The sequence below is a fragment of the Halichoerus grypus genome, chromosome 6 (assembly GCF_964656455.1).
Source record: "Halichoerus grypus chromosome 6, mHalGry1.hap1.1, whole genome shotgun sequence".
NCBI lineage: Eukaryota > Metazoa > Chordata > Mammalia > Carnivora > Phocidae > Halichoerus > Halichoerus grypus.
In genome coordinates this window covers 37,231,574-37,259,140 of record NC_135717.1, presented here as the reverse complement: position 1 = coordinate 37,259,140, position 27,567 = coordinate 37,231,574, and the positions used below count along the sequence as shown (strand labels likewise).

The window sequence follows — 27,567 nt, the reverse complement described above, 5'->3', positions numbered from 1 at the left end:
AAATAAATTTTAAAAATCTTTTTAAAAAAATTAAAAATGATTAAAACAGTAAATTTTAACCATAATTTTTTTAAAAATCAAAGAACAAAAAAGGACATTTTGTTCGGAAAGCAAGAGATTAAAAAGGAAGTTAGACTCAATTGAAAATAAACTCTCAGGTCATAATACTTTTTTTAAGATTTATTTATTTGAGAGAGAGAGATAGGGAGCACTGGGGGAGGGGCAGACAGAGCCCGACAGGGAACTCCATCTCAGGACCCTGAGATCAGACCTGAGCCAAAACCAAGAGTCAGACGCTTAACCAACTGAGCCACCCAGGCGCCCCTCAGGTCATAATCCTTAGAGAGCCCTCACCTAGCCCTGTTAGAGCTCCAGCCAGGGCAGGAATCCCCTCCACAAAAACTGTGGTATCTGTGCAGCCTTGTCCGAACACCTCCCTTGGCAGGGAACTCACTAGCAGGGAGCGCTAGTTCTGCCCTGTCCAATATACCACATGAGGCCCAGAACCAGCCACAGTGCTCCAGGGTCACCTCCCCACCTGCCACCTCACCTTCCCGCTGGATCTCTCAAGGATCCCCTCCCTGATCTCAAACAAGCAGCCCCCCCCACCTCCGTTAAGCCCCAGGGCCTACCCAACCCCACCAACACTTCCTTCTCCCGATAGTGGAACAGGAGATTTTCATCAATTCTCTCTTCCGGTTTTCCAACCTCCTCTTTATCTCCCGCAGGGCGGGAGGCAATGGGAGCCAGACCAGCTGATCTCCGATACCCGTGCAGCACGTGCAGCCTTCTCTAGTCGCTTTCCTGCTCCCTCTGTAATTGGATCCAGAGGCTGTCCACCAGAACCGGCCGCACCCCGGGGGTGGGGTGGGGAGCCTGTGACTTAGGCCCCCTAATTCAGGAAATTCTGCAGCTGTCACTCCTCACTCCTTTTCAACACCAGGGGTGGGGTGGGGGGAGAGTGGGTTTGGGGAGGGCATTCCTTTCTACAGCTGCCACATGTAGGCCCCGCAGCCCCCAGTCCTATCCCCTCCTCTCGGTCAGCATGCGCTCCTGTCCATCAACACCAGAAACCTGCAACCTGGCAGGGCCAGAGAAGAGAGGGGACAGGGGGTGGTACTGACTCCACACCTAGCCCAGGACTTGCAGGGCAACGGAGGGCAAGCAGAACTTGAGAGAATGAAAAAGGCAAATGACACAGCACAGTGGCACCCAGAAAAGCAGAGAGGCAACTGGATAAAGAAGGGACAGTCAGAAAGGCTCGGGTGGGACAGGATGGAACCAGAGCCAGCAAGGTCTGAGGCGAAGGATGCCTGGCCAGCGGGCTCCAAAGGCAGCTGGAGGATTTCCTTGTGCTTTACATACTTGTCTCAAGCCATTCTGAAGCCAGCTCATCAATGGCTAAGGAGGCTGAGGTCACAGGAAGGCTCCCACTTCTGCCAGACAGCCCTTCAAACATCGCAGAGCTGGGCAAACACGACCCAAATCGTGGCAGACGCAGCATTTATTTATGATAACCCACCCTGTGCCAGAAAAGCATGAAGATGGCTCTTGAGTACTCATAAAGTGTAGCAAGAAAGCAAGAACTGAAAGTTAGAGTACAAGAAAACCACACCAAGGCCGGCACACAAAATGGAGCCATTCGTAAGGCTGACACAAACGCAACCGGCACTTCGCGCGTAAGGACCTCACATGTGTGTAACTCGATCACTCGCCAATTCACAGTGTCCTTAAAATAAGAGCAAACCAACTGCTCGGGAGAAATGAAATTATTTCTGCTACTGAGACTCCACAGGAATTTCTTCCGAGGATCTTCTTTGTAAGGAGGACGCGGTGTAACTTAATGATCCTTGAGAACATCAGCACACATACATTTCCATGAGGTTTATCCCTAACAGAGACCCTTAAAATAGGCCAAGGGAGGCCACCAGGAACCAAGAATGCCCAGTCCCCTCCCAAAGAACACAAAGAGGGTCAATGGTACATGTTGGGGATGTATTTTCTCCTCCACTGCCACTTTACCTCCTCACACACACGACAGTAGAAGGGTAAACTGGCACAATCTATTTGGGGGGACAGTATCTACTAAAATATATTCATGATATTCATGATAGGAGCACCTCAGTGGCTCAGTTAAGCATCCTACTTTTTTTTTTTTTTTTAAGATTTATTCATTTATTTGAGAGAGAGAGGGTGAAAGAGCACAAGCAGGGGGATCAGCAGAGGGAGAAGCAGGCTGTCCACTGAGTAGACCTCCCAGGACCCTGGGATCAGGACCTAAGCCAAAGGCAGACGCTTAACAGACTGAGCCACCCAGGCACCACAAGCATCCTACTCTTGATCTTAAACTCAGGTCCTGAATTTAAGCCCCGTGTTGGGCTCCATGCTGGGCGTGGAGCCTACTTAAAAAAAAAAAAAAAAAAAAAAAGAACAGTAATAAGGGGCGCCTGGGTGGCTCAGTCATTAAGCACCGACCTTCGGCTCAGGTCATGATCCCAGGATCCTGGGATCGAGCCCCGCATCGGGCTCCCTGCTCAGCGGGAAGCCTGCTTCTCCCTCTCCCACTCCCCCTGCTTCTGTTTCCTCTCTCACTGTGTCTCTTTCTGTCAAATAAATAAATAAAATCTTAAAAAACAACAATAATAATAAAATAAACTATATCCATGATAGCTATAAGTTGCAAGCAATCTAAATGTCCACAGCTAGGTGAACGGCTAAATCCACTGTGGTATATCACGCAATGGAATATACTTGGCCATAAAAATAAATAAACTGCTGATACACACAAAACCATAAACATTGTGTTGGGCAAAAGAAGCCAGACAGTAAGAGTATAAATACTGTGCAATTTGTATGATGATCTAAAATAGGCAAAACTAGTCCATGGTGATAGAAATTAAAACAGTGGTGAGATTCCACCCTACACCCACCAGAAAGGTTGAACAGATGCAATTATACTCTGACGATGATTGCCGGTGAAGATGCAGAGCAACTCATACATCGCTGGTGCAAAACGGTCCATCAACACACACACACAACGAAAGCACATAAAACTGGTAAAATGTGACTGAATAGGGCTGGTGCGCCACAATGGTCATGATGATCTGGTTCTGGTGCTGTACTTGAGGTATGCAAGACGGTAACACTGGGGAGGCTGGGTGAAGGGGTGCACAGTACCTCCCTGGACACCTAATTGTTTCCACAAAATTTTTTAATGTTTTAAAAAAATAAACCACTTGAAGCCCTGCTGTGGTGCTTGGTACATGGGGGTATATTGAGTTTGTGAAAATTCATGGAGCTAAACACTTAAGCTATGCTCCTCTTCTGAGTGTGTATTCTGTGATACTTCAGTAAAGAGGTTTTGTGGAACACTGCCTTGATCGTGTCTCTCCTACGCCCCCACCCACTCACAAAAAATAAAGTCCAAGCTTCTTAGCAGCCTTGGATGTCCTATGCCATACCATTCCCACATCTTCTCCACTTATTCCTCCTCCCAAGCCAGCCTATGCAAAGCCTGCAGGACACCATGCCCTTCCAGACCACCAAGCCTGGCCCCCAGGTGGTATGGCCATCTGGACCAGAGCCACTGTACATGTAGCTGCTGACCCTGGACCCTGTCACTACCCCCACGTGGCTGCTGACCCTGGACCCTGTCACTACGCTATGTGTGGCTGCTGACCCTGGACCCTGTCACTACCCCCCACATGGCTGCTGACCCTGGACCCTGTCACTGCCCCCCACGTGGCTCCTGACCCTGGGCCCTGTCACTACCCCTTGTGTGGCTGCTGACCCTGGACCCTGTCACTACCCCCCACGTGGCTGCTGACCCTGGACCCTGTCATTACCCCCCACGTGGCTGCTGACCCTTGACCCTGTCACTACCCCTTGTGTGGCTGCTGACCCTGGACCCTGTCACTACCCCCTGCGTGGCTGTTGACCCTGGGCCCTGTCACTACCCCCCGCGTGGCTGCTGACCCTGGACCCTGTCGCTGCCCCACGTGTGGCTGCTGACCCTGCACCCGTGGCTGTCCCCACATAAGTATGGCCAGGGCAGACAAGGTTCCCAAATACGGCAGGAAGAAAAGAATGAGGTATTTCGTGCGTAGTTTCTTACATTCATCACCTGTTCTGAAATGACACTGTTGCGGATGCTGTGGCTTAAAAATTAAACACGTCATTAAAATTAACATCACCTGTTCCTTTCACTGCGGCCACTAAACCATCTAAGACTCCCGCCGTACCGCGCCGGCTACAGCACTAGACCGCAGGCCGAGTCCCAGGCTCGGCGGGCGCGGGAAGAAGTAAGCGAGCGCCTCCGCGCGGGGAACACACGGAAGCCGCACGTTTGCGGCGTTTGCGTGCGAGGCGTGCGTGAGAGCGGGCGGGGGCGAGACCGGGGGTGGGGCCAGAGGAGCGGGCTGGCGGGAGCGCGCACAAGGCTGCCTGAGGCGCCAAGGAGCATGCGCGCCCAGGGGGCGGGAGGGCGGGGGGCGAGTCCGGGAAGGGGCGGGGCCGCGTCCTCGCCCTTGACTTCCGCCGCCTGCTGGGGAGACCGCCTGCTGTCGCCAGGCGCGCCACTGAGAGTCGGAGGAGGGGACTTTCCGACCCCGCCCCCAAGTTCCTCCTCTGGCCTATAGGAACTGAGCAGTCCCGCGGGCACCGGAAAGAGGCGGAGCCTCCGCCCTCACTGGGCCTGGCGTCCTGGGCCCACAGCGCCCTCTATTGATGCTCTTAGGAGCCGCACGGAACCCGTCCAGTGCGCTTTGCACTTGGCTGGAAAGGGTCGCTCCGCTGGCTTTGGGAAGGGGTCTCCTCAACCAGATCCTAGTGAAGCCGCTCCCCTCAGACACGCATTTTAATGCCATTAAGTAAATTTAGCTAGATAGACCCAAGAAAGGAAAATTTGTTATAATGCTAAGTTAAAGAAGCTAGCTAGAGTCAAGAGGCTAAACATGATATGATTCCATTTATATGACATTTTGGAAAAGGCAAAACTATAGGAACAGATCAGTGTGGTTGCCAGCGTCTGGACTACAAAGGGACAGTGAAAACAATGAGGATGAGGACTGTGGTGATGGTTACACAACTGTATGCATTTGTTAAAACTCACACAACCAAAAACTAAAAAGTGTGAATTTTACCAAATGTAAATTATACTTTCATTTTTAAAACACTAAAACCCTTTCATTTTTAAAAACCCGAGCAGGGGCACCTGGGTGACTCCAAACAGTTAAGCGTTTGCTTTCCGCTCAGGTCATGATCCCAGAGTCCTGGGATAGAGCCCCGCATCAGGCTCACTGCTCCGCGGGAAGCCTGCTTCTCCCTCTCCCACTCCCCCTGCTTGTGTTCCCTCTCTTGCTGTCTCTCTCTGTCAAATAAATAAATAAAATCTTTAAAAAACAAATACGTGAGCAGAAAGCCGATTGGTGTTTGCCAAGGGCTGGGAGGGAAGAATGGGGAGATTAGGGGGTAAGGAGTTCATTTGGAGTGATAGAAAGGTTTTGGAAGTGTACAGAGGTGGTGGTTACACAACAGTGTGAATATAGTTAAGTGCCTCTGAATGGTTTACTTGAAAATACTTAATTTTAAGTTATGTAAATTTCATCTAAAAAAAATTAAAAGTTCTAAAAAAAAAAAACGTTCAGGCTCCTGCCTGCCTTTCTATTCAACAAACTCGTGGGGTGAGGGGCACCTGGGTGGCTCAGTCGGTTAAGTGGCTGCCTTCAGCTCGGGTCATGATCCCTGGGTCCTGGGATCGAGCCCCACATCCGGCTCCCTGCTCGGTGGAGAGCCTGTTTCTCCCTCTCTCTCTGCCTGCCTCTCTGCCTACTTGTGCTTTCTCTCTCTGTGTCAAATAAATAAATAAAATCTTTAAAAAAAAAAACAAGCTCGTGGGGTGAGATGTGAATTGGCCATTCTGCTCTGGCCTCAGTGCCCATGTACCTATCACAATGTGTGCATGAGGAAAAGCAGGAGAAAGGGAACACTTTGGGGGTTTTTTGGTTTGGTTTTTTTTTTTTTTTCAGATTTATTTACCTATTTGAGAGGAGAGAGCGCATGTGCGGGGGGGAGGGGCAGAGGGAGAGAGAGTGTCCCAAGCGGACTCCACACTGTGCGTAGAGCCCGATGGAAGGCTCGATCTCACGACCCTGAGATCACGACCTGAGACAATGAAACCCAGAGTCAGACGCTCAACCGACTGCGCCACCCAGGAACCCCAAGAGGAACACTGTAAAGCTGTCTCTGGGCATGAAGGATTAAGAGAGTTAAAGGCCACCTCCCTACCCAGTAAGACGAAATGCCCTTGCGCCACTGACTTCCAACTTCAGATGACGAAACGATGCTCAGAGATCAACGGGCTCACCCAAGGAGGAACTGACTGCTGGCAGACAGACTCCAGGACCTGATCTCTTTACCACCACACCAGGAGGTAATACTCCCTTCCCTTCTGTAGCTGGGGAGACTGAGGTTCAGGGAGGTTACACAAGATGAGGAAGTGGCAAAGCCTAGTGACAGCCAGGACCCCTGAACATCCTGTGTCCTTTCTCTAAGAGATAGGAACCTGTTTCTTGGTGGTTCATTCTCTCCTTGCCTCCCACCAAGTTGGGAGACACTCCTCCCACCCCCAACACTATCTCCCCTCTTTGCACGATTGAGGGAGTAATCCCAGGGAGTCTGGGGACCCTGACTGCTCATTGCAACACGACGCTCAAGCTGGGGGAAGTCATCGTGCTCAGCTACACCCAGTCCCCTCTGGAGGGCCCCAAGAGCACCCCATACTCTAGTCCAGAAAGCCTTCCCCAGCCCCTCAGGACAGCACACACCCAGGAGACACAGAATCTAAAAAACAAAGTACAAACTTTATTTTGTTTCTTTATAAAGGCACGGTGGCCTCTTGGTTTTTTTCCCCCCACTTTCTTAACAAAATATAATAGCTTCTCCTTGAACACAAAGACCTCAAAATTGTAAAAAAAAAAAAAACAAAAACAAAAAACAAGAAACAAAAAACAGAAAAGATAAACAAAACCAAAACCAAAAAGAACCAACAACAAACAAAACAAAAAGAGAGAGACAAAGACATTTTTGGGGTGGAAGATGGGAAACCTGGAGGGAGAGGTGGGGCTGGGTGGTGGTGGGGAGTGGCAAATCCTCGTGCTGAGCCGAGGCCAGGAGGGGAGGGGAGAAGGGCAGCAGCAAACCCCAACCGAGAAGCATTGTAGACCCCCGGGCCCCCAGAGAGCCCCGACCCAGCCAGACCCCCAACCCATGTAAGTGCTTAAAGGAGAAAGGAAAAAAACCAAAAAGAGGAGGGAAGGAGTCAAAAACTGACCGTCTAGGGCTGGCTCTGGGGAGGGCAGAATACCTTGGGGTTTTGTTTGATTTTCCCTGTTCTTAAAAACATGTTTAAATGAAAAAATGCTTTTTGGCGGAGAGAGGCCAGGCACCTGTGTCAGCTTCCCCCGGCCTCCGGGGCGAGGCCCAGCCCCAGGTGTCCCGGTGCTCCCACACGCTCCTGCCACCCCAGCCCCCGGAACCTCAGGTCAGGTGGCTTTGCTCCAAGGTGGATTTACAGTATTGAAAAAGAGGTCATAAAAGAGACCCAAATGACGTCGTAATTTTGTAAAAATTCCTCACTCGTTCACCTGCGTTGCTCCCTGTTGCTGCCCCACCGGCCCCCTCCAGCCCCAAGAAGGGAAAGGAGGGCTGGGGGGTGGTCAGGGAAGCCCCCCGTTCCCTGCTGGCTCCTCCCGGCTCTGGTCCATGGCGTCGCTGTCCGAGGCCTCCGAATCGGAGGCAGTGTCAGAGGCGTGGGCCTCGGGGAGGCTGCGGCCCGGCTTCACGATGACTGCTCGCCGCTGCTCCTCCTCCTGCTCCCGCCTTTCCTGGGTGCCCTCGATGTGCTGGATCGCCTGGGGGGGGGCCAGGCTGTGATGAGGGCGGCCGGGGACACGCACACACCCCCCTCCAGAAAGGCCCACAAGGAAGCCTAGCAAGACAGCAGCCGGCCTGCCCAGTGGTCAGAATGCCTCGGCTAAGCCGAAAAACTCCTAGGGGATCACAGTGCAGGGTCGCCTGGGAGTCACAAGCGTCCCTCATTTATATATTTCAAAGTGCCTGTTCACTTACGCAAGGTCTCTGTTATTAACTTTATTATTCAATTTGCTGGGTTTATGTGCAACTACAGTTGCAGGGGTTGATGGGGTTTTTTTGTTTAGTTCTTTCTTTTTGTGATGCTGTTGGGTCTCCCAAGGGGGGCCATGCAAAGCTGGGCCCAGCAGAGACTTCGGGCCTGACCCACGGAGCTGATCGATCATCTCGTTTCTTCCTCCTGTGCAGGAGGCTTAACTGTCCCCCAGCCAGCCCCTGCCACCTGCACCCCGCCCCGGGTCCTGGGAGATGGAGCTGAGAGGAAGCTCTGGACCACCCCAAGAGCTGGATACAGGAACTTGACAGCAGGGGGCTCAGGGAGCAAAGAGCCCTCTCAGCAAATCCCATAGAGGGAAGGAACGGGGTCTTCCAGGCCATGTTGTCCCCTGCCCATTCTCTGCCCTAAACCTTCTCCAGAGCCACCTCCCACCGCAGACACAGAAAGGGAGACGCGGGAATGGACACAAAGGGCCCGTTCCCACATGATGCCCCGTCCCCAAGCCCAGGTACCTGCACGATGGTGTCCAGGTTTTGCCGGGATGTGGAAACAGAGTTGATGACCGAGGAGGGGCCCATGGTGACAACGTTGATGTGGTGGGAGGGAGGGGGTGGTGCCGGCACGATCACTGTGGGGTGGTGGGTGGGAGCCGGAGGGGGCAGGAGCTGCAAGACAGAGGCCCTCAGTCTTTTTCCAAAGGTTCTAGGAGCTGCCCCTTCCCTTCTGTCCTTCTGTCGCTCACAGAGGGACGGCCCTCGAAACCATCTGCTTCGAGAGAGCCTCTGCCAACCACCCCAGCCCTTGAACTCCTTCACTCACAGAGGGCCAGCCAGGTTGTGCTCCACCCCTCTTATTTTAAAAATGAGGGAAAGGTTGGTCCAGAGAGGGCCTTCTCAGCCATCTGAGATCCCGTGGCCCCTTCACTCTCCAGCACCAAGCAAGCACTTCAATAGCTAATAAATCCAGTGGTTATGGGGTGCCTGGGTGGCTCAGTCAGTTAAGCATCCGACTCTTGATTTCGGCTCAGGTCACGATCTCGGGGTTGTGAGCTCGAGCCCCCGCATCAGGCTCCTCACTCAGCAGGGAGTCTGCTTCAGAGTCTCTCTCCTGCTCCCTCTGCCCCTCCCCCCACTTGTGCTTGCTCTCGCTCTCTAAAATAAGTAAATAAAAAATTTATTAAAAGTAGGGGCGCCTGGGTGGCTCAGTTGTTAAGCGTGTGCCTTCGGCTCGGGTCATGATCCCAGGGTCCTGGGATCGAGCCCCACGTCAGGCTCCCTGCTCGGCGGGAAGCCTGCTTCTCCCTCTCCCACTCCCCCTGCTTGTGTTCCTGCTCTCGCTATTTCTCTCTCTGTCAAATAAATAAATAAAATCTTCAAAAAAAATTTTTTAAGTAAATAAATCTTAAAAAAAAAAAATACACTGTTTGTCAGGAGTGTGGACTCTGGATTTCGACGGCCATGCCATTGAGGATCACAAGTGGGCATGTAATGTAACCTTTCCGTGCCTCAATTTTGCCATCAGTAAAATGGGAAGAATAAGAGCTCAGGCCTCAAAGGGCGGTTACAAGGCTTCAACGTAATAACACATGCAGGACACCTGGGAGCCAGTAACCTTAGGCCCTGAGTCTGCCCCGCCAGGGCCCAGAGGCAGATGCTGCAGGTAAAAGCCCCTCCCAGCACCTCCTGCTCACCTGGGTCCGCAGGTGCTGCTGTTCCCGCTCCAGTTTCTCCTGGTGCAGCAGCCGCACCTGCTCCTGCTGCTGCTGCAGCTGCACCTGCTGTGCGATCACCTTGAGCTTTTCCGGATACATGTGGGCCTCCAGCGAGCGCACCTGGGGGCAGGACAATAGGTTCGGGGCAGGGCTCGGACCACACCCCGGCGCCTCCCCCCACCGCGAGCAGGGCCCTCAGGACTGCTGAGGTCAGCCTCCCCAAGCTCCGTCCTTCGCCAAGAGACCATTCGCTCCTGCTGCAAACCCTAGCATGGAGCTCGTCCACCCTCGGGGTAGAGACCAAAGTCCTTAGAGCAGCCTGCCGGGCTCGCCGTGACTCACCTCCTCTCCTGCCACGGCCTCCCTCATGCCGGGCTCCCTCCCACCTCCAGGCCCCTGCCCATGCTGCTCTGTGCAGAGCACCCTTCTCGCCTCTCTGCACCGTTAACTTCGAGACTTGACCTCCCAACCTCAGCTCAAGTCACTTCCACGGAGAAGCCGTGGGGCAGCCTCCCTGGTTCCCCAGTGCCCACCACAGGCACGTGGCCTTTATTACAGCTGTGTTTTTATTTTACTTTTTTTTTAAGATGTTATTTATTTAAGAAAGAGTGAGAGCACATGCATGCGCAGACAAGGGGGGGAAGGGGGATGGGACAGAGGGAGAGGGACAAGCAGACTCCCCGCTGAGCAGCGAGCAAGACGTGGGGATGGATCCCAGGACCCTGGGATCGTGACCTGAGCCGAAGGCAGAAGCTTAACTGACTGAGCCCCCGAGACACCCCACAGCTGTGTTTTTACAGTGTGAGATCCTCTAATGTTCCCCCACCCCGTGCAGACAGTGACCCCGAAGAAAGGGAGCCGTCTGCTTTGCTCCCGGCTGGGTCCCTCACTCTCAGGCCTGGCACAAAGCAGGTGCGCCTGTAAAGAACTGCTCAACCCAGCAGCCTCACCTGCTCCTCCAGCATCATGCGCACCGAGCGCTCCTTGTCCAGTTGCTGCCTCAGCTCGATCATCTCCCGGCGCAGGTCCTCCGCCTTCTCGTCCTCCCAGATGTCTGGCGACCCGATGCCCTCGTCCTTGTCCTCTGCCCGCCGCCGCTTGGGGGATGAGCCGCTCAGCTCCTGGGGACCCCAAGGGGCCAGTGAGTGTGCTCTGACACCCCCATATTACCAACAGCACCACCACCAGGTCAGAGGACTCCCTCTCAGCCCCCCAAGGCTGTCAGGCCCAGGTGTGCCCCATTCTGCAAATCCAACAAACGGCCAAAGGCCAGAAAGGGAGCAGAATGGACTTGCTTTCCAGAAATCACCCGGTTCCTTCCAGAGCCCACCCCGCTGCACTTGACGGATAGGTAAACAGAGGCCCAGGCAGGAAGGGAAATGCCTGAAGTAGGCAGGTCAGTGGGGAAGATGCAGCCTGCAAGCACATCAGAGTTCCAGGCCATGGGGAGCCGGGACAGGCCAAACAAGGGGAAGGGAGCCAGGAAGAGGGCAAGGCACCGAGGCAGCAGGAGGCCTCCACAGGGCGCTACCTGGATAAAGCGCTTGAGCTGTGTGTTCTGCTGCAGAAGCCTGGTCTTCTCCTGCTCCAGGGAGAAGATGTACTCTGCCGTCTGCTGGAGAATGGCTGCCTGAGGGCGGGAGGGACAAGTCAGGGACCCCAGCGGGCAGGGTCTGCCAAGGCTCACTTTCTTCTCCCCACTTGAGCCCACCACTTCCTCCAGGAAGGCTTCCGGGCCCTAGCCCACCTTGCTGAGCTTCTCTCCATCTGTGTGGGGGATGAGGGTCTTGAGGGACTGGAAGCCCGCGTTGATGCTCTGCATGCGCCTCCGCTCGTTGCTGTTGGCGATCTCCCGCCGAATCCGCCGCTCCTGGTCCCGCTGAGTCTCAGGGGTCAGTGGAATGTTGGCAAGGCTGCAGGGGAGGATAAAGACATGCTCAGGCTAGGTGCCCTCCGTACCCTGCCCCGGTGGGACCCTGTCTTTACCATTCACCTCCAGAGGGCCCCTAGTATAACTTTCATCCCTCCCAGTGCAGAAGATGCCAGAGCTGTCAGATGCCTACACCCGCAGCAGATCTGGAGGGTGATGGAGTAGTATGCTCTGGGATGCCTGGGTGTCAGTAAGTGTGCAGCCCCAGGTCCCAGCCCCGGTGTCTGCCCAGCCCGTGTGGGTGGGGCTCAGAAGCCTGAACGGCTACCAAGAATCTCTGTGATTCTGATGCCCATGGTCCCAGACAATTAACTGCAGACACCTGTCCCTGGGACACCTCTGAGCTCCTGGCTATACACCTGGACCCCCTCCTTCATGACTGCAGGCTTGAGGACTGAGCGAAGAGATCCCTCCTCCCTCCCCATTGCCACAACCGTATCTCCAGCCACACACTCGTCTGCAAGCCCCCAGCCTGGCCCCAGAGACCCCATGCTAAGACTTCAGAAACGAGACAGGTACCACTCCCTCCAAGAAGGGGACATCAGACCAACCACCCCTGGAGACACTTCTCCCCCAAGCCCAAGCACCCCAAGAGGCAGGCCCACCCAGTGCCAGACAAGCAAAGCTCTCAGCGTGCAGTCGAAATGGTACTGCAAATTACGTGACTGCATCTTACAGGAGCAGCAGCTAGGGGGGTGAGAGAGAAGGCAGCCAGTGGAAGGGGGGAGGCTGTGGGCCCAGCGGCATCGGCAGGAGGCAAAGGCAGCAGCAGGGCCTGTGGGCCCAACGCCACCGCTCCCGAGGGCTGGGCCTGTGTGTGGCCTGGAGGAGGCATTTCCCCTCTCCCGGCCCTCTCCTGTAACTCCCCCCGCCCCTGGCCTGATGGCTTCCAGATGCTGGGCTCCCAGAAGAGGCCACCGGCCCCACCCAAAGCCACAGCCCTGGCTTCTTCCTGAGGGGCCCTCCCGGGGGTGACCTGGTCCAGGCCTGGGCCAAGAGAGCTCACACCCCTGGTTCTAGAGAAGTAGGGAAAAGGACTACGGGTAGCCTTATTCCATCGATGGGGGCCCTGGGTTCAAAGAGGTGCCCAAGCCCCCGTGCCCATCCCCAGGCAGAAAGGAGTTTGCTCAGAAACCCAGGAGAACACGTCTACAACAGCTGGAGACAGCCAAGGCCTTTCCTGGCCCCCTGGCCCAAGCCATCTGTCCTACTCCAGGCCTGCAGGACCCTGGACTTGCCCTTGCCCCTTTCTGGGCCTTTGCCTCCTCTCCTGACAGAGAGGTAGTCCATGTCAGCCTCGGCTGGGGGTCCACAGACAAGCCCTCTCCTCCACCAGCACCTCCAAGGCCTCCCCGGGCCCCCTGCCTCAGGATGCAGTTTCATCACGGCACCCAGAATGTCGATGTTCGAAAGGGGGCCCACAACCCTTTCTTCACAGATAAGACTCAGGGCTCAGAGTGAGGAGGGACAGGGCTTTAGAGTCAGACTACCAGTCATCTGGCCCCCCACTTCTGGGCCAGGGGCACCTCCCTTCTTCCAGTTTCCCCGCCCCTACAGTGGAGGTGATGGGACGTCTGGGCGGAACAATGGAGAGGATGCAGGCCTGAGACCTGATATGCAGGGGCTTGCCTGCCCTTTGTGGGGGGCATTAGAACCTAGTCCAGGCTCCCTGGTCTGGCTGTGCCCTCTAGACCCTCTGTGGTGGGGAGAAGAAGAAGAAGAGGTGGGGTAGGTAGCCTGGCTGGCTCAGTCGGACGAGCATATGACTCTTGATCTTGGGGTCGTGAGTTCAAGCCCGATGTCGGGTATAGAGCTTACTTAAAAAAAGAGGTGGGAAGAGATGTCCAAAGGAAGCCAAGCCACCAAGGTCAGACAGCCAGACCAGGGCTCAACAGGCACCTGCAGATGCCAAAGCCCAGCTTCCCCCCCCCCCCCCCCGCCATGGTACCCTCCACTGACGGCTCACAAAGCGGCTGTTGCTTACCAGAGTCCCGTGTATGGCCTCAGCAGGTAGTGTCCCTGCCCCTCCCAACAAACAGGCACAGAAGTAGAATGCCCTGCCCAAGTCCACCATGAAAGACAGGAGGAACAGGGTGCAGGCAATGCAGCTCCTGCACGTCCCAGCCCCCACTGCCCCCCCAAGTCCCACCAATGCCCCCCAACCCCCAAAGAAACCAGAGTTCAGCCCCACCTCCCCCAACCAGCCAGCTCATCTGCCCATGAAAATCTCTGCCCTGGGAGACCCTCCGCTCCTCCCTTCTCCCCAGGATGCCCGGGAACTGGAGACACCAAAGGAGAGTGAAGGACCCAGGCAAGGAGCAGAGCCTGCTCATCTTGGTTCTTCCCAATGTTCCATCCGTTCTGTCCCCTTCGCCACCAAGTCCATCCACCCAGCCTCCTGGTTCAGGAACCAGCTGCTGGGGAACCTAATGCGCACTCAAGTCCCAGAAAACAGACTTCACCCCAAAGCTGCAGTTCCTCGTGAGGGACTGCCACCAAGACCCTCATGGATAACTCACCGAAATGGCCCTGGAAGTACCAGCTGATAGTTTAATAGAATGTGGACTAACCAAGGTTTCTGATTGGTGGAATGTTGACTCATCAGGGGTTCTGATTGGCGAAAGCCGGCTAACCAGCTGTTGATTGGTGGAATCACGGCTAACCAGGAGTTCTGATTGGTGGGAGTGCTGGCCAACCAGGGGTCCTGATCGCTGACCAACCAGAGATTCCTGTAATGGATGGCTAGTCCAGCTACTGTACTAGATAGGGATAAAGGGGATTTTTTTCTGCAAATGCCTGAAAGTTTCTTACACTTCTTTCTGAGCTTTGCACACATAAATGTGATTTACAGGAATGGTAAGGAATGGTAAGGCCCTCTGCCCCCTCCACATCAACTTCAGACTCGCAGGTGAGCAGTGAAGGGTCCACTGACACCCAGCGTCTGTTCCTTCTCTCCCTCCCGGACTGCCCTCCGACAGTCAGTCTCCAGGAGAAAGCAGCCAATGGCCAAGAACAGTTTGGGTACCAGCCCTGGGTGCCGAGACTGCCACCCCAATACCAGAGTACCCCCAGACGGCCCCCTGGGAATAACACCAGCATAGCAATCAGAGCCTCTGGGGTAGGGAGCACACTCTTCAAGACAGAATCCTGACCTGTACCTGTTCTTCCTGCCCAGCCCAAAGGCAAGTAGCCCCCATCCACCTACACCCCCAGGCTCGGCTCCAGCCTCAGATTAGGCATGGAGAACTCTCATTTTTCACTGCCCAAAGTCACTCACATATATGCCACTCAACATTTCCAGTGAGAGGTGGGAAAGCCTACATGGGATTTCTCCCACACCCCAAGAGGAGGACAGGAGGGAAGAAGCGACCCTCAGCAAGGATGCCAAGGCGCTCATCCTTCTCTGTGCAGCCAAGTATTGAAGCAGCCCAGGGCCTTCACCCAGCCCCACTGCTTCTATCCATACACCTCACTCTGATCAGCCTGCCACCCCTGCCCTTGGCTCTGAACAGACCATGGCCAGGCTGTTCCCATCAGAAACACCTCTCCCCTCTCGGGCTTCCTCGGTCCTTCAGAGGGAGCTCCCTGCACTGTGTTCAAGTACAAACCAGCCCGGCCATTTACTAGCCATGGAACCCCATGCTTAAGCACTTCATCTCCCAAAGCCTGTTTACCCACCTGTAAAATGGGGGGCTACTGCCTCACTTCATAGGGTCATGGTGAAATTTAAAAGACATGGAGGAAGAGGGCGCCTGCCTGGCTCAATCAGTAGAGCATGAGACTCTTGATCTCAGAGGTCATGAGTTCAAGCCCCACATTGGGCACAGAGAGTACTTTTAAAAATAAATAAGTAAGTAAAAATGATCCTTAGGTTATAAAAGAGAGAAGGAGATGGAAGAAGAAAAAAGAGATTGAGGGCAACAGGATGCCTTGTTTTTCCAGAGTTTGTACACAGGACTCCAGGAGATCCCAAGATCTCTCTTCATTACGGGGCTGACAAGACTCTTTAGCACCAGATTTTGAGCTGTTAGGACAGGGCCAATCCTGGTTCCCAGCACAGAGTAGGTGCCACATATATACTGGATCAGGGACTCAGGACACACTCCAAAGCCCCTAACTGTCTCTACCTCCTGAGAACTGGTCTCTTTGCCTCCACCAAGGACAGCAGGTAAACAATAAGGCCACAATGCTCCCGCTTCTAAGAGTTTGAGTGCTATTTTAACAGACACCAGGCACTTTCGAGACACACAGCCAACCTTCACAGGTGCTCCATTTTATAGAAGTGGAGAGCAGTGAGACCACACAAGTCCAAAACCACACAGCATGGGCATGAGCCGGGCTAGGAGGGTGATGCGGGGTGGGGGACACATCAGTTGGTGCCCACTTTGCAGTACGGCCCCCTCCAGTGGGTCTGGGAGGGGAATGAGAGAGGTAGGGAGCCCTTCTAGTCACTGAGGGATGGAACAAAGCCCCCCAGCCTCAGAAGCCGTCCACACAGCCCGAAGGTCCCACCCAACCCACACACTTGATCCCACCTCAGCCCACAGCTTCTTCTGAAAATGAACAAACCCAGAGGGCCCAACTCCACACCCAGTGCACAGGCTTACACCTGTCTCACAGATAGGCAGGCTGAGCATGTCCCCAGGCCTGAGCCTGGGGCGCTTGACCCCTAGAGACTGCTGGACTCCTCTAAAGCAGGGCTTGGGACAAGGACAGTGAAGCCAGAGTCCTGGGAGGCCAAGAGAGGATTCAACTAAGTCCCAGGCCTGGTGGCCAGAGGTCTCGGCTGTGCCAAGCCTGCCCAGGATCAGGCCCAAATAGTCCCGCCCAGCCCTTCTCTGAGCAACCAGCCACTAGGGATAAGAGCAGGGCTCTGGGATCAGGGTTCAAGTCCCAGCCCCACCACTTGTCCTTCTCAAGCCTCTGTCCTCATCCCATATGGGAATCATAAGGCCGCTTAACTGAGGAAGAAGAGTGTGAAAATTCAATGAGAAAAATCTAGCAAAACGAATCCCTAAAACATATTAAGAGCTCCAGAATTTTTTTTCTTAACTTATTACAGCTAGGCCCTCCAGGTAGACCTTCTGGAAGGGCCAGCACCCTGAACTTGAGAACCGTTAAGGTAGGAGCCCTGGGGCGAAGTGGGGGGTGTGTGTGTATACTTGAGCAGCAACCTTCTCCTAACCCGGTTTCTGCAGCCCCTGCTGTCCACCAGCCTGGGCCACACCGCCCCGGGCTCCTCCTCCCTCAATCCCCGCCCAGCCTGCCCCGGGCGGCAGAGCACGTGGCCCCAGCCCTAGGGAGCCATTTCGCTCCAGGAGTAGCATGGTTCTCAGGGGCCTTTAGGTTCCAAACTTGGGCACACAGGAGAGCCCCAGACGCAGCACTGCCATGTCCCGCGGGCCGTGTTCAGTGCAGATGCCCAGGCCCTTCTCCTGGCCATCGGAGTTTCGGGCATGTGCATTTTAACAAGTGTCCAGGGAAACGGGATGCGAGTGGTGCACGCACCCATCATCCTTGATAAAGCGTGGATCTGGAGCAACCCGGGGCAAACCTGGGAAGTGGCTCCCGGGCAGGGCCGGGGACCTGGGATCACCCACCCACGCACCCACCGGGCTGCAAGATTGAACGCTTTCGGTTTATGGCTAGGGGGAGGGGCGTGGGATGGGAAAGTTTGCAGCCGAGACGTGCGTGCTACAGGCAGCGGCCTCGTGAAGCCAGTGGCGGCGTCCGGTGCCCCCTCCCCAAAAAGCACCCCCACCCCGGGCCTGCCTGGCCCATCCAGCCCTCGGGAGCCGAGCTTTGTGCGGGGAAAGCGTGGCCCCGGCGCGCCTACAACTCCCACAATGCCGCACCGGCAGGGCGCGGGGAACTACAGCTCCCGAGAGGCGGCGCGCCGAGGTCCGCCTACTCCAAGAGGGCTGCAGAGTCACGTCCAGGCCTCGCTAGTAAACAGCGCCCGGGCGCGGGCGGCAAGCGTGCGACCGGCCGCCAACGTGCCGGAGTCCGCGGCGCCACACGGCCGGTAGCGCCGGCCTCTCGGGTCCCACCCATTCCCGCACCCCCACTCGAGCACGCCCCCCCATCCCCGCCGCAGCCCCGCTCCCTGCAAACACATCACCGGGCTCCCCGATCCTCCCCCCCACCCCGCGCCCAGAGCCGCGGCGTGGCTGCATTGTAGCCGCCCGCGCCGCAGCCCCACGCGCGGCCCGGGCCCCCCAAGCCCCCTTGGAGGGGGTCACCCAGAGACAGCGAAAAAGGAGGGAGAGGAAGGAAGCCGCCGCGGGAGGGGGGAGGAGGAAGCGCGGGGGGGAAAGCCACCAGCACCAAGCATGGCCGGGACTGCTGCAGAACCACGTGGGTCTGTTTGCAATTTACAAACGTCGCGACTCGCCCGCCTGCAGCGGACAAAAGTGACCGGGGCCGCTTGGGGCCCCCACGTTCCGGGGGAGGAGGGTCCCCCGGCCGCGCAAGCCCGGCGCGCGGGGCTGTAGCCGCCCCGGCGGCTAAGAAAGGCGAGCGGGGTCGGCAGCGCGGGCCATGCGTGCGCACACGCGCGCCAGCCCGGGCGGGCTGGCCGGGGGCTGCAATCATGGGAAGGGGGTGGGGGGGAGGAGGAGTACACACCTACAGAGCCCTCCTATCACTTCTTTCTCTGTTTTCCTGAAATGTTGCAAAGAGGGCACCTTCTGAGTGGGTACCATGAAATACTCCATAGCGATCGGCCCCCCTCCTCTGCACGAGCCGGGTCCCGCGGTCAGCCGGAGAATGCAAGATGGAAATCCGAATCAAAGGGCAGCGCCGGACGGAGGTGCAGAAACGGCCGGTCCCAGATGCTGGCGGCGGCGGCGGCGAGGGGAGGGAGGCGGGCGGGAGGGGCGGGAGGGAGGTCTCTCCGGCCTGCCTCCCCGGGCGTGTGTATGTGTGTGTGTGTTTGCAGCTGATCAGATGTCTGTTTCAAGGCGGGAAACAGCTGGTGAAAACTCAGCACTCCCCCGGCCTCCTTCCGCGGAGTAAGGAATTGCATGTAAACAAAGGACTATTTGCAGCGCCCCCCGGGCGGCGCGAGGCCGGGGCGAGAGGGGCGCAGGCCCCCGGGGGCCGGTTGCGGCCAGGGTCTGCGGGCCTACCGCCCGGCACCAGGAGCCGGGGGCCGTGGGCCGGCTGGGGGGGCGCGGCGTGAATGGAGCGAGCTGCGGCCGAGCTACATGCGCCACTATGGGTGATGAGGTCCATCAGCTGACAGGTTGGCAAGCGTTGCAAAAAAAAAAAAAAAAAGGGCCAGCCACCGCGAGGGAGCCTAGCCCGTGCGTCCGGGGTCCGGCAGGGACTGCCTGATGCAGGGTCCCGCGCTCGGCGGCCCTCGGGGACAGAGGGCGCGCAGCTGGGCCCGACGAAGACGGCTTAGGCGGCCTGGGGTGCTGCTCGGGGCTTTTTCTTTTTCACGGTTGCAGCTGCACGGAGAGGAGCCGCTCTGGCGCGCTCCCTCCGAGCCCAGGGCCCCCTGGAAACTTGCGTCACAGCCACCTCTTCCCACATGTAACTTGGGGCCGACTTCGGAGGCCAGCCAGCCCCCTCCCTCCCTGCCTGCCCAGTTGGCCGCCCAGCCCGGGCTCCGGAGCCTGGGAATCCCGGAGCCGGGGAGGAGGAAGCAAAGGGGGGCGCGCCGGGCGCCTCAGATCCTGGGGCTGCCTTAGGAAACGGGGGCCCCGGTGGGGAGTGAAGGGTGGAGGCGGGCCAGGACGGCAGCGGCCCCGGCGGCAGGCTGCCTGCGCGGCTCGGAAGCCTGGTGGCTGCTGCCGGGTACCCCCCTGTTACCCTCCCTCCCACTTTCCCCCTCCGCGGGGAGGCTGGACAGCAGGAGGCGGAGGGCCAGAGGGCCGAAGCTTCTCATTCATGGCTAAGCCAGTGCGGGACCTGCTCCTCCGCCAGGGTGCGCTCTCTACTACGGGTGACGGCCCGGGGCGGGGAGGGAGGGACGCTGTGCGGCCAGCTTCCGTCCTCCCTCCCATATCCCCTCCCCTGGCTCCTGGAGGGTTGGCTCCTGGCTCAGGAAGACCACGCCTGCCTTGGAATGTCCTCCCTCCTGCCCACCGCCTTTCCCAATCCCATCCGCCTTCAAGGTTCCGCCCAAATCGCGCCTCCTCATTAAAATATTCCTACTAATAACAAGGGTTACTGTTAACTTTAGGAACTATTATTGTTACTAGATATTGCCACAACCTTGTAGATTTTTGCATGCATGTTCTCCGATCCTTAAACCAACCTGTTGGGCAGTTTCCCCAAGTACAGATCCCAATCCCTGGAAAGCCTCACTGTGGGGACAGGAAATGTGCTCAGGAAATGATGACTTCTGGGGGGCAAATAGGATACAGGGCCACATAACTGTATACATGGAGTCAGGTCTATAGTGCCTGAGTGGATGAATGAAGGAATGAATGAATGAGAGCCGGGAGAAGTGTGTCTTTCCCTTGCTCTTCTCTTACAGAACTGCCTTGGTGGAGCCTGGTTCCCCCTGAGCACCCTGTCATTCAGACTGGTCTCCTCATTTCTGCCAAAGGTGCCAAAACGACTCCCCGCGGTGGTTCAGCCGCCCCTGCCCCAGGGCCTGAAATACCACCGCAGCCCCCACCACCCCATCCAACTCCCTCCCAACACTTACCCCTCTTTCCCGAAGTGACAAAAGACCCTCAAACTCCAGGCTGTCCCCGTACCCAGGATTCCAAAATTCGGTCCACTGTGCCCCCTGCAAAATCCCTTAGAGCCTCCACCCCTGATTCAGTCACCTTCCTGCCCTAGATTAGGGGGTCAGCAAACTTTTTCTGTAAAGGGCAAGTTATTTGTAATAGTTTCCCATTGCTACTGTAACAGATTAACATGACGTTCCTGGCTTAAACCAATACAAATGTATTCTCTGGAGGTCAGAAGTCCAAAAGGGTTATATTTGACTAAAATTCTGCTGTTGGGGACGTCTGGATGGCTCAGTGGGTTAAGCATCTGCCTTTGGCTCAGGTCACGATCCCAGCGTCCTGGGATCGAGCCCCGCATCGGGCTCCCTGCTCCGTGGGAAGCCTGCTTTTCCCTCTCCCACTCCCCCTGCTTGTGTTCCCTCTCTCGCTGTCTCTCTGTCAAATAAATAAATAAAATCTTTTTTAAAAATTTTATAAAAAAATAAAATCCTGTTGTCAGCAGGGCTGCATTCCTTCTGAAAGCTCTAGGGGAGACTCCTTTCCTTACCTTTCCAGCTTCTAGAGGCTCCTCATGTTTCTTGGCTGGTGACCCCACTCTGGTGACTCACTCCAACCTCTGCTTCTATTACCATATCTCCTTCTCAGACTCTGACGCCCCCCCCCCACACACACACTCTGCCTCTTTTATGATGACTTTGGGCCCACCCAGATAATCCAGAATAATTTCCCCATCTCAAGATCCTTGCCTTAGTTGTATCTTCAAAGCTCCTTTTGCCACATAAGCTAACTTACAAGTTCCACAGATTGGGATGTGAACACCTTGGGGGGACCATACCATTCTTAGCTCAGGGGCCATACAAAACCTGGCAGAGGTTGTCATATGTCCCAGCAGTTCCACTCCTAGGTATATACCCAAAAGAATGAAAACAGGGACTCCAACAGGTAATTGTACACCAGTGTTCATAGCAGCATTATTCACAGTAGCCAAGAGGTGCAAACCACCCACTGTCCCTCAGCTGAAGAATGGATGAACAAAATGTGGTTTACCCATATGATGGAATATTACTTAGCCTAAAAAGGAATGAAGTGTTGGGGCACCTGGGTGGCTCAGTCATTGAGCGTCTGCCTTCGGCTCAGGTCATGATCCCAGGGTCCTGGGATTGAGCCCCACATCGGGCTCCCTCCTCGGTGCGAGCTTGCTTCTCCTTCTCCCACTCCTCCTGCTTGTGCTCTCTGTGTCTCTCTCTGTCAAATAAATAAATAAAAATCTTTAAAAAAAAAAAGGAATGAAGTGTTAATATATATTACAATATAGATGAACCTTGAAAACATGGTAAGTAAAATAAGCCAGGATACAAAAAATCACATATTGTATGATTCCACTGGCATGAATACCTAGAGTAGGCAAATTCACTGAGACAGAAAGTAGATCAGAGGTTACTGGGGGGGGGGGTGTGTGGCAGGGTGGGGGGGAAATGGGGGAGTTATTGCTTAATGAGTATGGTGTTTCTGTTTGGGGTGACGGAAAATTTTGGAAACAGTGATGGTTGCACAACATTGGGAATGCAATTAATGCCACTGAATTGTACACTTTAAACATATTTTATTTTTATTTTTTATTTTAAGTAGGCTTGACACCCAGTGTGGGGCTTGAACTCATGACCCCAAGATCAAAAGTCACATGCTCTACCAAGCCAGCCAGGCACTCCCTGAATTGTACACTTTAAAATAGTGAAAACAGGGCGCCTGGCTGGCTCAGTTGGTTGGGCGGCTGCCTTCGGCTCGGATCATGATCCGGGAGTCCCTGGATCGAGTCTCGCATCGGGCTCCCTGCTTGGCGGGGAGTCTGCTTCGCCCTCTGACTCTCCCCCCTTCATGTGGTTTCTCTCTCAAAAAAATAAAATAAAATCTTAAAAAAAAATAAAATAAAATAGTGAAAATAGCAAACTTTATGCTATGTACTTTTACCACTATAAAAGAAAAAAATGGCCAGGGGGCTGGATTTGACCCCATTGATCCTGCCAATGCCTTGCCCCTTTATTGTCTCACTTCCCTCCTTATCCAGCTTAGAATTCACAACCCATCAATATAATCCTTCCCTTGCATGTCTAACCCCACCTGTCTTACCCCTACCCTCCCAACTAGCCGAACAGCCCAGAGAAAAGGAAATCCCACAACCTATCTGACTGATCTTATTTTCAAATCCCACAGTGGAGCCTCCTATTGCCCTGGTCTGTTTTTCCTCCCACCTTCTCTCTCCTCAAGACCTTCATCATCTCCCCACCTTCTCACTCAGCTACATGACTTCAGGTCCTGTTTCTCTGAGAAAATGGGATCAGCCTTGAAGAAATATCCCACACACTCCTCTTGCCGCCTCTGCCTCCCTACCTGTACCTGTGATCTGCCATCTGGCCCATTTCTAGATGAACGTCCACACTCTGTCCGTGCGTGGACAACCCCTCCATGAGTATCATTCAAAGATGTTTCTCCTGCATCCTCACTGTGTGCCCTCTCTCGAATCATTTCCATCACCAAGAACAAGCTGTGTTCTTCCCACTTAAAAAAAACAAAACAAAACAAAACACCCACACCCCTCCACCCTGTCTAGCTACCACTCTCCCCCCGCTATTCTTTACAGCAGAACTCCCTAAGTGGGTGTTTTGTTCAATCTCCTCCTCTCCTGCCCCCCCCCAACTCCATGAAAACTATTCTTGCATTACTGGTGACCTCCAAGGAGCTCTGTTTTCTGTCTTCACTGTATGTGACCTTCTTGTTCTTTTTTTGCTTGGCATCTGGGACACCCCCACAGCCGAAGTCCTTGGACCTTGTCTCTGTCTACACACACTCCCAGCTTTTTGGACAATAGAGTTCCAGAAAGGACCAGAAGCTGTATAGTGTGGTTCAGAATCCAGGTTCTACCTGAACCCCAGTTTCAGGTATTAGGGTGACCACGGACAAGTTCCTTAACCTGACTCAGCTTCCTCATCTGTAACACAGAGGCCACACAGCACCTGGCTTACAGGCTGTTGCAAGAAGTCTGTGATCCACCTGGCACATCAGAGCATTAGTGATAGTTGTTACCACTGATGCCAGGTTGCCATGGGCAGCGGTGGCCAGAGGCATCAGAGCTGGCCCAGGAAGAATGACAGGGTTTGGTGGTGATGTGCAGGGGAGGGACAGAGGAGGGGCCAAGCTTTTCTCCCTTCCTGCTAAAACCTGCCACAGGTGAAAAGAACAGGTGTATTGTAAGGTACTTTGCGGTGCTTTATGGTAGATGCCTGCACATAGGGTCAGGTGGTTTGACAATCAGCCTGCAGACCACTTGCCCTTTAAACCGTATGTATGTATGGGCCGGGGCAGCGGGGGGAGGGGGGAGGTCTCTGTAAAGACTGAGAGCAGCTAACTGCCCTGGTGGATGATCTGTGTTAGAAATGCAGACTATCATCTATGGAACTGACACACAGCTGGCCCATCTGCAGCTCAGTTCTGGCTGCAGACCCTGGGCAGACACTGCTCTGGAAAGCTGGTGTGGGGAGGAGGCCGGCTTGACCTGGGGAAAAGAGCTGTGACTGCAGTGTGGCCTCAGAACATGGGCCCTCCTTCCTCTACATTGTCAAATAGGAGCCCACCCAGCTCCCTTCTTCCCCATTGCTGCCCTTCCTCCAGTCCCATCTCCAAATTCCAGGTAGGAAGAGTGAATGAGAGTTATCAACAGGCTTTACGGATAAATGAATACCAAAAAATGTGGTCTATGCATCCAATAGGTATTACTCAGCCATAAAAAGGAACAGAGTACTGGGGCCCCTGGGTGGCTCAATCATTTAAGCCTCTGACTCTTGGTTTCAGTTCACGTCGTGCTCTCAAGGTTGTGGCACCAAGACCCGAGTTGGGCTCTGCACTGGGGGTGGAGTCTGCTTAAGATTCTCTCTCCCCCTCTCCCTCTGCCCTTCCTCCCACCTCTCTCTCCCTCTCTCTTTTTCTTTTTTAAAGATTCTATTTATTTATTTGATAGAGAGAGAACACAAGAAAGGAGGAGGGGCAGAGGGTGAGGGAGAAGCAGACCCCCCCACTGAGCGGGGAGCCCGATGCGGGGCTCGATCCCAGGACCCTGGGATCATGACCTGAGCTGAAGGCAGACGCTTACCTGACTGAGCCACCCAGGCGCCCCACCCTCTCCCTCTCTTAAAAAAAAAAAAATGTTTTTAAAAGGAACTAAGTACCAATACATGCCACCACATGGATGAACCTTGATAACCTGATGCTCAGTGAGAGAAGGCAGTCACAGAAGGACACAGAGTGTAGGATTCCATTAAGTGAAATATCCAGAATAGGCAAATCCACAGAGACAGGTGGTAAATGAGTGGTTGCTAGGGGCTGGGAGCAGGAGGGAATGGGGAGTGCCTGCTAATGGGTATGGGGTTTCTTTCTGGGAAGATGAAATTTTCTAAAATTGACTGTGATGATAGTTGCACAAATTGTGTGAATATACTAGAAACCATTGAATTGTACACTGATTTTTTTTTTTACTGAAATGTAGTTAACACACAACGTTACATTAATTTCATGTATACAACTGTAGTAAGCAGAGAACTCTATATGTTACACTGTGCTCACCACTGAGTTGAACACTTTAAATGGGTGAGTTGTATGGTATGTGAATTCTATCTCAATAAAGTTAACAAACAAAAGGAATGAGGTAAAGATACGTATAACAACATGGATGAATCTTGACAACATCACACTGAGTGAAAGAAGCCAGAAACAAAAGACCACAGTACAGAATAGGCAAATTCATAGAGAGAGAAAAGGGATGAGGTTGCCAGGGAATAAGGGGGAGTCAGGGGGAAATGGGAAGGGGGGATTTCTTCTTGGGGTGATGAAAATATTCTAAAATTGATTGTGGTAATGATTGCACAACTCTGTGAATATACTAAAAACCACCCAATCATACACTTTTTCTTATTTTTTTTTTTAAAGATTTTATTTATTTATTTGACAGAGAGAGAGAGACAGCGAGAGCAGGAACACAAGCAGGGGGAGTGGGAGAGGGAGAAGCAGGCTTCCCGCCGAGCAGGGAGCCCGATGTGGGACTCAATCCCAGGACCCTGGGATCATGACCTGAGCCGAAGGCAGACGCTTAACGACTGAGCCACCCAGGCGCCCATTTTTCTTATTTTTTTTAAGATTTTTTATTTATTTATCTGTCAGAGAGAGAACACAAGCAGGGGGAGCATCAGGCAGAGGGAGAAGCAGGTTCCCTGCTGAGCAGGGAGCCCCATGCAGGGCTCGATCCCAGGACCCCGGGATCATGACCTGAGCGGAAGGCAGACGCTTAACCGACTGAGCCACCCAGGTGCCCCAATAAATAAATATTTAAAAAAAAAAAAAAAAAGAACACCCATTTATCATTACTCAGTTCAGGAGGTCAGAAGGCCAGGTAAGGCATGACTGGGTTCTCACCTTAGGGTGTCACCAGCTGAAATCCAGGTGTGGGCTGGTACTATGATCTCATCTGGGGCTCTGATCCTCTTCCAAGCTCACTGGTTGTGGGCAGAATTCAGTTCCTCTCAGCTATAGGATTGAGGTCCCTGTTGTGTTGCTGGCCGTTGGCCAGGGACAGGGTTCAGCTCCTAGAAGCCATTCTCAGGTCCTTGCCCTTGGCCCCCTCATCTGAGCAACAGAGGATGGCCCTCACACCGACCCCTTTCTCGCTTTGAGTCTCTAACTTCCTCTTCTACCAGAGCCAGAGAAAACTCCCTGCTTTTAAAGGGTTCGTTGATTAATCTGTCTACCTCAGGGTCAACTGAGCCATCTCACATAGGCTAATCACAGGAATTACACCATATGCACAGGTCCCACCCACGCTCAACAGGAGGGGAGGACTAGAGAACAAAAGTCACTGGGGGTCTAATGAGAATCCAGCTGCCACAGATGGGGCAACATGCAGGAGGTGCCAAGAAAGTTAAGGGATTTTCCTAAGGACATACAGAGAACTGGATAGGGAGCCTAAACAGGAATCTAGGGCCCCAACCCTAATTTAAGGCTTCTTCCTCCACACAAATATGCCAGGACCTGGGGGATGTACCAGATGGTCTTTTGAGCCCCAGCATGCTCTGGTGTGTATGAGGACCCCCACCTGCTGGTTGCAGGGCGGAGAGGGAGTACCAGCTATTGGAACTGGGATGAGGCCCCCTAGACGCAAAATGCTCCTGCCAGGGAGAGGATCCTGACTGTTCCCAGGAAGGCAGAATAAGAGCCAGACGGCCCTCCTGGGGTTTGAAGCAAAGGCCAATATCCCCAGTGCCCAGGTCCCCTTTACTAGTCTAGACACAGAGATCTCTGGACCAACGAGGCTAGGGTCCCCCGACCACTAGGGGGCGCCTGGCACACACAATGCTTTGTGTGCAAGGCTGGCCTGAACACATTTGGGGAACCCAAGGTAGGTACAGGGCCGGGGGGGGGGGGGGGGGGGGGGGGGGGAGGGGGGGTGCGGGGGGGGGGGTCTGACCACCTGCCTCCTCACACCCCCAAGGCTCTGCAGATCTGGGGGGTGTCTGGCTTGTTTAGGTGCCCTAAGGCCCTGGCGTCCTGATGCCTGCTTCCTTCTTCCAGCTTAATCTGATTCACTTTGCTCATAAGCAAGCCCTTGAAAGGGGGGGGCGGAAGTCCACCTCTGGTATGCACCCCTGTCCCCATCTCCGGGTCCTGTTCCCGGTGTCTCCAGGCCTGACACTTCAGCCCACTGGGGCGGGCTCCTGCCCTCACCCCTGCTCACCCTCCAGCATTGTGCCCTGTCCTGGACCTGGTCAGCACCCAGCTCCTTCCATCACACTCCATGGGAAACCTTCACGTCCTTCTGCTAGGGGCTTTTCCCCCAGGGAAATGTGGGACCTGACACCCAGCCCAGGCCCTTCCCACCAGGGAGTTCCGGGGGAAGTGGGGACAGATTCTCAGGTCATCTTGTCAACATTAAAATGAGAGCAAGTCAGGGGGCGCCTGGGTGGCTCAGTCAGTCGTGTCTGACTCTTGGTTTCAGCTCAGGTCCTGATCTCGGGTTGTGGGATCAAGCTTGGGTTGTGGGATCGAGCTT

General features: G+C 54.6%; 1 protein-coding gene across 5 annotated transcripts; it reads right to left on the bottom strand.

Annotated features, from left to right (window-relative positions):
* Positions 1-6,841: 6,841 nt before the first annotated feature.
* TFAP4 (transcription factor AP-4) lies at positions 6,842-21,721 on the bottom strand. Of its 5 annotated transcripts, none has more exons than XM_036091049.2 (7): positions 21,576-21,721; positions 11,605-11,770; positions 11,389-11,487; positions 10,808-10,978; positions 9,837-9,977; positions 8,659-8,811; positions 6,842-7,910 (listed from the first exon to the last, which is right to left on the bottom strand). In XM_036091049.2, the coding sequence occupies exons 1-7, from the start codon at positions 21,590-21,592 to the stop codon at positions 7,716-7,718; spliced, it is 942 nt and encodes a 313-aa protein (XP_035946942.1). In that variant the 5' UTR covers positions 21,593-21,721; the 3' UTR covers positions 6,842-7,715. The 5 variants fall into 5 exon arrangements, with proteins under 5 accessions (XP_035946942.1, XP_077931018.1, XP_077931017.1 ...); XM_078074892.1 differs by lacking the exon at positions 21,576-21,721 and adding an exon at positions 18,489-18,581; XM_078074891.1 differs by lacking the exon at positions 21,576-21,721 and adding an exon at positions 18,474-18,568.
* Between the last annotated feature and the right edge of the window lie 5,846 nt (positions 21,722-27,567).

Coding starts and splice junctions, on each gene's coding strand:
- TFAP4 (XM_036091044.2), bottom strand. CDS start 18,503: ATGGAGTATTTCATGGTACCCACTCAGAAGGTGCCCTCTTTGCAACAT. Junction 11,771..18,414: donor GTGATAGGAGGGCTCTGTAG/GTGTGTACTCCT, acceptor CCTCCCCTGCAG/CCTTGCCAACATTCCACTGA. Junction 10,979..11,388: donor AGCTCAAGCGCTTTATCCAG/GTAGCGCCCTGT, acceptor TGGGGTCCCCAG/GAGCTGAGCGGCTCATCCCC.